Genomic DNA, 10034 nt, shown 5'->3' on the forward strand with positions numbered 1-10034 from the left:
ATGAATTTCTTTCCGAACAAATATTTGCGGATCAATTTTTTGAAGTTAGCTCAAATGGTAAGAGAGAATAAAATGACATTTTAGGATTAGAATAGATGAAAAGTTCAATTTTAAGGATCTTAAATGTAACAAAGAATAAAAGGAACCGAATGCAAGCATTGGTCAAGGACTTGAGGATGGTGAGTGAAACGAGTGTGAAGAGGTTAATTTTTAATTAGTTTTGGGATCAACTTTTCATGGCACATCTCTTTTAATACAATTGGCAAAATGCGGACATTTCAATGATAGTGATCATGTAGTCAATAGTCTACTAAATGGTTCACATAACGAATGGATCCACCAAATTCAGAGTCAACAATGCATGTCCAGGTCATAGATGACCAGATCGACTCCAATTCAACGACTGGATGATGCACACATGACCTGGTCCCTTTTTCATTCTAAAATAATCAATTTTTTAACCTTTAATTCATGGTATATAATAGGGAGAAAAACTTGTATGAGACTTGCGTATGCATAGTATATATTTTTATAATTATATTCCTTTTATTACATTACATATTATGTAATGGAAGAGATAAATATATAAAATGTATATGCCCGACCTACCGAAGCTTTTCTCATATAATAAGAGTAGTGATATCTATAGAAATGCAACAACGAGGTTACCATGTCATTAGTAAAGATGTCACTTAAGAAGGAACACCGTCACACTTTTTTTAAAAATAAATTAAAACATAAGGTAGGCATACTCAGAGATTCATTATAAACAAATATGTGGAATCATTTTCTTAGAGTTTAAAAGAGAGCAAGCACGTCAACTATAGGCAACTCTTGCCACCACTACGAGTCTATAAGCGCTACAAATACTCCATTAATGTTACAAGTCTCTATATGATAAACACATTTTTGTATGATGATTTTGTGTGAGACTCGCGCCAAAATTTCTCTCACATAATGTTACTTCATTTAATGATGATGTAATTGCATTGGCGTTGTGCCTTTTAGTTAAAAAAGGGTAATTGTAGGCATGAAATTTTTTGTTTTTTTAAGGTTTCGAAATATTACTGAATTGAAATTGTTAAAATTTTATTAAAAGTTTCAATTATTTTAGTCTAAATTTTCAACGGAATCGAAATTCTTTTAAAATTTTTTCGAAATCTAAAATTTAATTTCTTGATTATAGGTTTCACAATAATAGTATATATTTTTCTTCTAAAGGGTTACGGGTTACCCTACCCCTCCTTTAGATTGACCCCGTATTACCTACCATATTAAAAGGAACTTTATTTGGAGTAGAAAAAGTAAGTAAGACAACTCCATTTCTAATTTTCTAATGTGGTAGGCGAAATATCTCCCACTAAAGCCACTCGCATCACATGTGGGTCTATGCTTTACGGCACATGTTTGGTTCTTTCCGGTGTCTTAATCTATAAAATTACAACCAAAAAAAAAAAGCAATTAATTTTTCACAATTATTGATAGTGGCACAAGATATTGGTCTACTAGGTCGAAATTAGCCTTAAAAAATTCTTAAAGTAAAATTTATATACTTCACAAGTCGAAACCAAATCAGATTTATCAACTAATTATATCTTAATGATATTTCTTTTTCCAATATAAAAACAGCCTACTCCAATTTAGAATTGGATTTGCTTTAAAATTAAACATGTAATTATTTTTTATATCAATAAAGACTCACTTCTATATTATTCACCAAACTAAGCTAAATTTATTTCAAGTTCTTTAAAATTGGGGAAAATATATGGTTTTCTCCAAATTTTATTACCCAAAATTACAAGAAAATTTACAACTGCTCACTCCCAAAACATATATATTGACAAACCTCATCCTCTAATGAAGTGGAGAATTTAAAAACGAAAACTAAATTATATAAAAAACAAAAACAAAAAACGAAATGCAGAAAAACGGTAGGTGGTATTGATTCTTTTTACCTCTAAAACCCGGATGGAGGGAAACCGTTATTCAACGTGCGACGTCATCCCAACGACAATTTAAACAGGAGGCTTGGGTCCCACATAGCCTACCCATGACGACCGCAAACCACTCGCTTAATCGCTCACTGTGGGGCCCAGATATCGCCATTGGATCAAGAAAGCTCGATTTCCGGCAGAGACCAACTCTACGCCACGTCGATACCCGATTCACCCACCCACGACCCGGATCTTCGACCCGACACGAACCGCTTCATGCCTCCCAAACTGGGCGGTTCGCTATCCACACTGAATCTCGGGAGCGAATCGGTAGGCGAGTCCAAATCGTAAGCCGCCGAATCCCTGCCACGCGCTCTCGATGTCACGCTGCTATTTCTCGGAGGCGATTCCCTGTACTGCGCTCTGGTCTCGAACGGCGCCGTTTTGTCTCGGCCGCCGTGCCGGAACATCGCCCGAAAACTGGCGAAAAATCCGGTTTTTCGTCTCTCGACCGGTTTGATGGCCTTTTCCATGGACGACGTTTCGGACGATCTCTGCCGAGTCCGAAACCGACGCTTCCGGTCCCTCTTCGATCTCACCCTCCCCATACAAGAGACCTTGGGAGACGACGGCTCGATCATCGCAGCGTCCGATTTCCCGACCGATCCGGACCGTTTCGGAAACAACCGGATGTTTCGGGCCTTGCAATTTCTCCGATTCTTGGTGTCGACGTAGTTGTGCTTCTGTGGCTTCGGGAGGCCGATGATTGCAGCCTTGGACTTCAAGTTCAAGGAGAACCGCTGCGAATTCGAACCGGAGTTCGGATGATTCGGATTCAAGTTCGGGTTCAAGTTCGTGGAGTTGGAGTTGCCTTTGGTGGAGTCCTTGCGCTCGTAGAAGGCGTTGCGGTCGAACCAGTCGTACTCGGCGTCTCTGGAGAGCCAGAAGGACTCCGGCGGGAAATCCGGCGGTAAGACCGGTTCGTCGGTTTCCTCCTCCTCCGGCCGGTCCTGGCCGCCGTCTGCCTGCGGTTCGCAGGCGATTTTCCGGTCCATTGTGCCGCCCGCGCACGCCGAAACTAGGGTTTCTAAATCGACTTGTGGCATACCGATCGATCGTTCAAGAAGCTTGTACGGTAGTAGAAATGAAGAGCAAGCAAATCTCTGTGAGAGAGAGAGAGAGAAGGCTGAGGAAGAAGTTGTGGAAAGAGGAGGCGTTTTATAAAAGTAGTTCTACTTCTCCGTATGGAAACTCCAACCAAACGGAGAAATGTGAAATATTTTTATTTTTAAATTTTGGTTTTTGGTTTTTCTTTATATTTATTTTTAGAGTGGCTTTCAACTTGTTGACTCGTGCTCGGTGGCTTCGTTTGGCATAGAAAAGGCCAATTCGAGAGGGAAAAAAAAAAAGAAAAAAGGATATTTTTCCGTCAAAATAAGACGAAAGCAAGAAGATATATAGTACAAAACGCAGATTTGCTTTACGCACTCGCTGATGGCCTCCTTTCCGTTGGTTTTAACTTTTAACCTTTTAATTAATTAATATTTGCTTTCTTGTTTCGGCTAGGCTTGGCTCTTAAAATTCAAGCTTTTTTCTGAGGTTTTTTATTTTTTTTGGTCGAAGCTTTTTTCAGATGTTAAATTTGCATTTTTTGTCCCTGTAATTTCAATTATTTTCAACTTTCGTTCCATAGTTTTATTTTAAAAATTTTAATCTTATACTTTAATAATGATTGCAATTAAGTCCAAATTACTAACTTTGTCTATTTTCAAGACAACAATTTGACATGGAACGCATGTTAACTTTGTCTATTCAAGATGAAAATATCCATAATGCTCATGCACATCCAAACAAGTGCGTGCCCCGTCCAATATTTGTCTTCAAAATAGACGGGTTCAATGTTTTAGACTTTATTGCGATTATTATTATGAAAGTACATGATCAAACTTCAAACTAACGAAAGTGATAAATGACACATACTACAAGGACCAAAAATGTCATTTCACTTTTTCATAAACAAAAAAGTCCAATTGAAAAAAAATATAAAGAATTTGGATCTCAAATTGTGAAATTCTTCTATTTGCGTTTGATATTGGGATCTAGGATTCCATCTCCATGATCTAGCCAAAGGCAGCTTTAGGATAGGTGAACGGGGTGATTTCTTAAGGGGCTCCCATATTTTGTAGACTCCTTATTATATTAAACTTCAATAATGTTCATGAAGAGTTGAGGGATCCAATTAATTTCATCGCCTTGGGACTCTAGAATCTCAAAGCCGACCCTGGGTCTAGCCTCATAACACGTAAAAATTTCTATGATCTCATCTCCATTATTCAACTTTACAACATATCGAGAATCTCTATGATTTTATATCCATTATTCGTGTTGAGAGAAAGATCCCATATTGAAAATGTAAGGCATTGCATAATAGTTTATAAGGGTTTTGAGTTACTCCTCCTACTGCCAATTGGTTTTGAGATAGATGCCTAGATTCCTTCAATGTATCAAAGCAGACAAACAGCCACACGTGCTCCCACGACACCCAATAGGAATTGTTCTCCACTTGTTAGGCTTGAGTGATGTTAGATGTGCATAGGGATTGAGAGAAAAATCACACATTGAAAATGTGAGGTCTTGCATGGTAGTTTATAAGGTCTTGGGCTACTTTTCCAATTGCCAAGTGGTTTGAGATAAATGCCTAAATTCCTTTAATTCAATCTTGTCAAGGGATTGTCGAAGGAATATCTTATAAGGCATTTTTTTTATAAATGAATCAATAACATTATATATATATATTAGCATGACACGCAGTGGCAGATCCACTAAGGGAGGAAGAGGGTCGGGCGACCCCCCGAACGCCAAAGAACGAAGTCTTGAACCACCTTTATTTTCGAGCTCAGCTCGTATAAGAAACAAGCCAAGCCAAATTTAAGTTCAAAAAATTTAAAACAAGCCAAGCTTGAGCACGGTAGTATTCGGCTTGGTTCATTTACACCCCTAGCTGACGCCGGTCACCTGCCCACCCAAGTATTATTGTTTTATCATGAATTATGAATGAAACTACTATCGTTCAATTTTTCATTGTTATTATTGTCCAATTTTTTTTTTAAAATTTTTACACCATGACCTCTCGGGTTAGGGATCTTGAATCCGCCACTAATTGACAAGTGATATTACAACAAAACGAAAAAAAATGTCAAGAAAAAGATAATTGAAGGTATCAAGTCCGAATTGGTGACCAAATCTTACAAACAGAAGTGCTGGGCCTAGCAAATGGAATTAATTAAGAGAGAATAGTATTACATGACAACTTGCTGCAATGTTTTATTGAACCGCTCGAATGATCCAAGTCAGATGTGCCATATGTTTCATATATATCTCGTCTCCATGCCAACTCAGATAGATTGAGCTATTTGGAAATATGTGACACCGCCGTAATTGTTCTGAATTAATAATCACAATTATTGTTAGATTGCTTCAACATTACACTGATGGCTTGGTAACAAACTAACAACTATATCTATGGTGTTGCATGTTAATGGCACTCTCCAAAAATAAAACAAGGAATGCACAAAATTGATATGAATTACAAAAAATAAGGAACAACGAGTTAGTGACATTTTTATTTTCATTTGATAAGGACAGATGAAAGACTTTTTGAACAAAATAGGACAATATTCATCAAACAAATAACATGGTCCGATTCACTTTTATGTAGATAGATTTGCGAGTACTCACAACTAGTGTTTGAAGGCTCGAATTATTGATTAATTAAAATCAATAATTACATTACAAAAATAATATTTATTATTTTTATATATTACTTGTGAAATGTTGATATATCACTATACAAAACAATTACAATATTTGTCAAGAGTGTTCAAGCCCTCGGTTAAAATGTGGAGGGAGTTGATATAAATTAAACACATAATTTTGTTAACATTAATGTAATTATTACAGTGACTTTAAATATCAACGAAATATAATTATTCTCGTAATCATATTCTATCCTGTTACCTTTTTAATAAACAAATTGTTTTTATAGTATGGATGGTATAATTTGTTTTGCTAGGTGAGCTAAAAGCACGAGTTTAATTCCACCCTTAAAATTAAGAAACTTGGATTCCAATTTGGTTCAACCCCTTTGACCGCATAAGAAGTGTCTTACACTCACTAACCAATTTCGTTGGCTTGCGCTTATTCTTTATATAATTATTTATATATTTACATAGGTTTCTTAAATTAGCCATGCAAATGATTCAACATATACAATTATAAAAATAAAATAATAATAAAGAAACATAAACTAGTGTACCCGTGTCCGATGGTCCATATCAAAATTGGGTGACACTACTTTTCGTTGCTTTTTTTTCTTTCAAGTATAATGGCTAGTCATATATAGACCATGTAGCTAGCTAGCTAGACCATACATGCACTTGTCCGAAAAATAATGGCTAAACTATATAATAGGAGATACATATTTGTCTCATTCCCATAATACCTCAATGCTATATATATATTAAAGAGCTAGAAGATACCTTCCCACTGTTAATTATTTGAGCCAATGTCCTTATTTTCTAGTGATTTAGTGGTGCTAAAAAGAATATAAAAAAAGGTCCTAAAGAGTAGTAGTAACTAATATAGTAAATTAGTAATGATTAATTTATTCAATAATTGAATCTACCATGGACCTCATTTATTTACTGTAACTAAAACATTATTATACCATCTTGATGAAGAAAAACTAATATAATAATTAGTTTCTCTAATATTATTTTTCTCCAAATCACCATGTTTTGGCCAGTTACAATTTGAAAAAGAACCAAAAGTGGCAAAAAGAAAATATATAGTAAGAATAATCCCTAATTTCTGTGGATGGGCAGTCGTATGATAAGTTTCTGTGCCAATTATCACTAATGATAGAATGCAATTGGTAAATTTTTACCCACATACTTAAAAAAAAAAAAAAAAAAAAAAAAGTAAAAGTAAAAGTAATATAGAGTTCGGATTACGTTTCATTTAATTTTCTATGTGGAATTAGCGTGTCTGGTCCAAACTCTATTGTTTTAGCATCTAACTTATTCTCTCTAAATAATATAAATCTTATGTTTTAAACTCCTCAAGACTAGTAAAAATTATTGGGCGTAACAGATACATTGTCACGTGGTGTAACCAATCCAACGTGTAAGAGTATTATTGGACGATATATTTATATTAGTAAGGTATAATATTAATAACATCTACTCATATTATAATACGTTGGATTGGTTACACTATTTGGCAGTGTATCAGTTACAGAAAATAATTTCTCCAAGAGTAGTCTGTAAACTAGTGGCGGATCACGATAGAATTTTTTTCTTTCCTTAATCTTAAGTGAATATGGAAGTTTAACACAAATTTTCTTGAATTTTTCTTTTAAAAAAAGAAATTAAATATTTCATATATAAGTTAAGAGAAGGTTGAGGCATGCTTGCCCATATTCAATTTGATAAATTTCTTTATCACGCCTGTATAGTGACAAATAATATACTACACTACTACACTATATCTAAACACTTAGGCCTCGTTTGGTGCATAGGATAAATAGCTAAATTCATGTGTATTCAAGGAAGAACATGAAAGGTGTCTTCTAACTTAAAGGAAGAATATGAGAAGAAGATTGGAAGAAGATGAATTATTTAATCCCACCATTTTTGGAGGGATTGGAATGGATAAGTCTCCATTTATGATTAGTTCATCTTAATACATCTTATTCTTTCAAGTTAGAAACTTCTTCCTTGAATACACATGAATTTAACCATTTATCAATCCAATCCTATCCTACGCACCATAGTGATATGTGTATTCAACGAAGAAGATGAATGATGTCTTCTAACATGAAGGAAGAAGATGGATTAGCTATGAGGGGAAACTTATCCCCACTAATCCCACCATTTTTTGGTGGATTGAAAGGGATAAGTTTCCCCTTATATAGAATTAGTCCATTTTCTTCTCATCTTATTCCTTTAAGTTATAAGTTTCTTCTTTAAATACACATGAATTTAGTCATTTATCCTATCAAATCTACCAGGATTGAAGTGCCCACCATTCGAATTGGGAAATTGGCCAGTGGGAGGAGCTGAGGAACTACCACCAAAATGGAGATGGGAAGCACGGTGAGCAGCAACCAAGGCATGAGAAGTCGGAGAGACCATAAGGTGCACATTCTGAGCCTCAAACGAAAGGAGACGCACATGAAGATCAAAGAAGCTGGGAAGCGGGGAAGCATTCAGAATAGCCCTAACCACCGTAGAATAGTCAGTGCCGAGACCATGAAGAACCGCAGTGACAAGATCATCATTAGACACAGCTTTGTCAATAGTAGAAAGAGCATCAACCAAGGACTTGGCAAACTGGAGGAATTCAGAGACGGACTTGGCCAATGTTCGCATGCCAAATAACTGGAAACGAAGATTAGCAGCGTTGGCAACAGAGGTTTGATAAAACTATTTCCAAAGACAAGCCTAAATCGCAGCAGCGAAGGATTGACCAACAACAAAGGAGAAAACCGACTCAGTGAGAGTGGACGTGAGATAGCTAACAACTAGCTGATCTTGCTGAAACCAAGAGGTGAAGGTCGGGTTGGGCTGCGGTGGCAGACCGTCAACATTGGGAAGAAGAGCGGAAAGAGTGGCGTTAGTGCCATCAACAAACGAGTATAGACCATGCCCAATGAGGAAGGGTCGCATCTAACTCGCCCAGAGAAGAAAGTTGGACTTTGTGAGTTTCAGAAAATGAGCAACGTTTAGTCCAGGAAGGGAACCCGAGGAGGTAGAGGAGGAAGTAGGGGCGGTAGCCATTGAGAAGAGAGAGATAACGGAAAAGATGGCTAGGGCAAACAGAGGGAGGTGTCAAAAACAAGGAGAATAAGAAGAAAAACCCTAATAGCTCGTAAGAGCCTCTGATACCATGTAGAAGTGGTAATTTCTGATCAACATTAAGTGGGATAAAACCCATATATTTATACATCCCTAATCTTACAAATACAAGGAATGGTAACTTAACCCACAAGACAACGTGTAACACAAAGTAATTACAAATCCTACTAGAACTAGGGAACATGACTAACAGAATTTAGTCATTTATCCTATCAAATCCAATCTTATACATCAAATGAGGCCTTAAGGTTATATACAAATACGAGTTATAGCCCATTAATATTTAATAGGTTCTTAATTAAGGATTCCCTATTTTGGAAAGAAAGTTAAATGGAAGGAAACTAACGTAATAATTAGATATGAAGGATATGATATACCCCATGCCCTAACATCAGCTAGATCATTTAAAGATTGAGAGGCGCAGCTGGTTGATCAATTTCTAACTTCGATATATCGATCTTAATTTTCTAGGTCCTTAAATCAGGGAAACTAACAAAATAATTAGCAGTAGTTGACTTAATTGCAAGCAGAGCCATGCATGATTACATGTGATATAGGTTGCCATGTCTCCTTTTCGTTAGTATTATCATGTTGGTTACCATATATGTCTCATATGATCACCATAGCGACATGTCCCCCACTCCTCTCATGTTGCATGTTCTTTTTCTTCATATATCCATGCTAAATTAATTGCAAAATGTTCATAATTTACACGTATATGTGTCACCTATATATGTATATTCTTCGCTCTGTGGTTATTGGGTGGTTAGGTAAATGTGAAATTTTTCGCTTTTTCATGAGCGAGAGATCATATATATATATATAAGTTGTAATTATAAAATTATTTATTAATTTAAATGTAATTTGCTATAATCAAAATGTGCAACACAACATATATCGATTATATTTTTGTGGTCGAAAATGTCTCTTCTATGTATACGGCCAAGATAGTTGTATTTTTCGACCTTTACCTTAATATGGTGGGCGTGCCACCACACGGACCAGAAGCCAAAGTGTGGAAACACAAAAATGGATTTGTGTGTTTGGATGACAGTCGTACATGTAACCAAGACAATTTCAACTGTAACACATATACCTACAAAATTTTTACTCTCTCTCTATATTAATTTCTAAAAAACAGAAGGGTGAAACTCCAATTCTTGCTGGAAATGTAAGGTTAGAC

The 10034-nt window shown here is 35.9% G+C and overlaps 1 protein-coding gene across 1 annotated transcript; it reads right to left on the bottom strand.

The window, feature by feature from the left end:
* Positions 1-1561: 1561 nt before the first annotated feature.
* Positions 1562-3223, bottom strand: LOC147282054 (uncharacterized). The gene has a single exon (XM_086247680.1). The coding sequence runs from the start codon at positions 3038-3040 to the stop codon at positions 2144-2146; it is 897 nt and encodes a 298-aa protein (XP_086103806.1). The 5' UTR covers positions 3041-3223; the 3' UTR covers positions 1562-2143.
* Between the last annotated feature and the right edge of the window lie 6811 nt (positions 3224-10034).

Source organism: Dryas octopetala, chromosome 6 (genome assembly GCF_963921425.1).
Source record: "Dryas octopetala chromosome 6, drDryOcto1.1, whole genome shotgun sequence".
In the NCBI taxonomy this organism is placed as follows: Eukaryota; Viridiplantae; Streptophyta; class Magnoliopsida; order Rosales; family Rosaceae; genus Dryas; species Dryas octopetala.

Coding starts and splice junctions, on each gene's coding strand:
- LOC147282054 (XM_086247680.1), bottom strand. CDS start 3,040: ATGCCACAAGTCGATTTAGAAACCCTAGTTTCGGCGTGCGCGGGCGGC.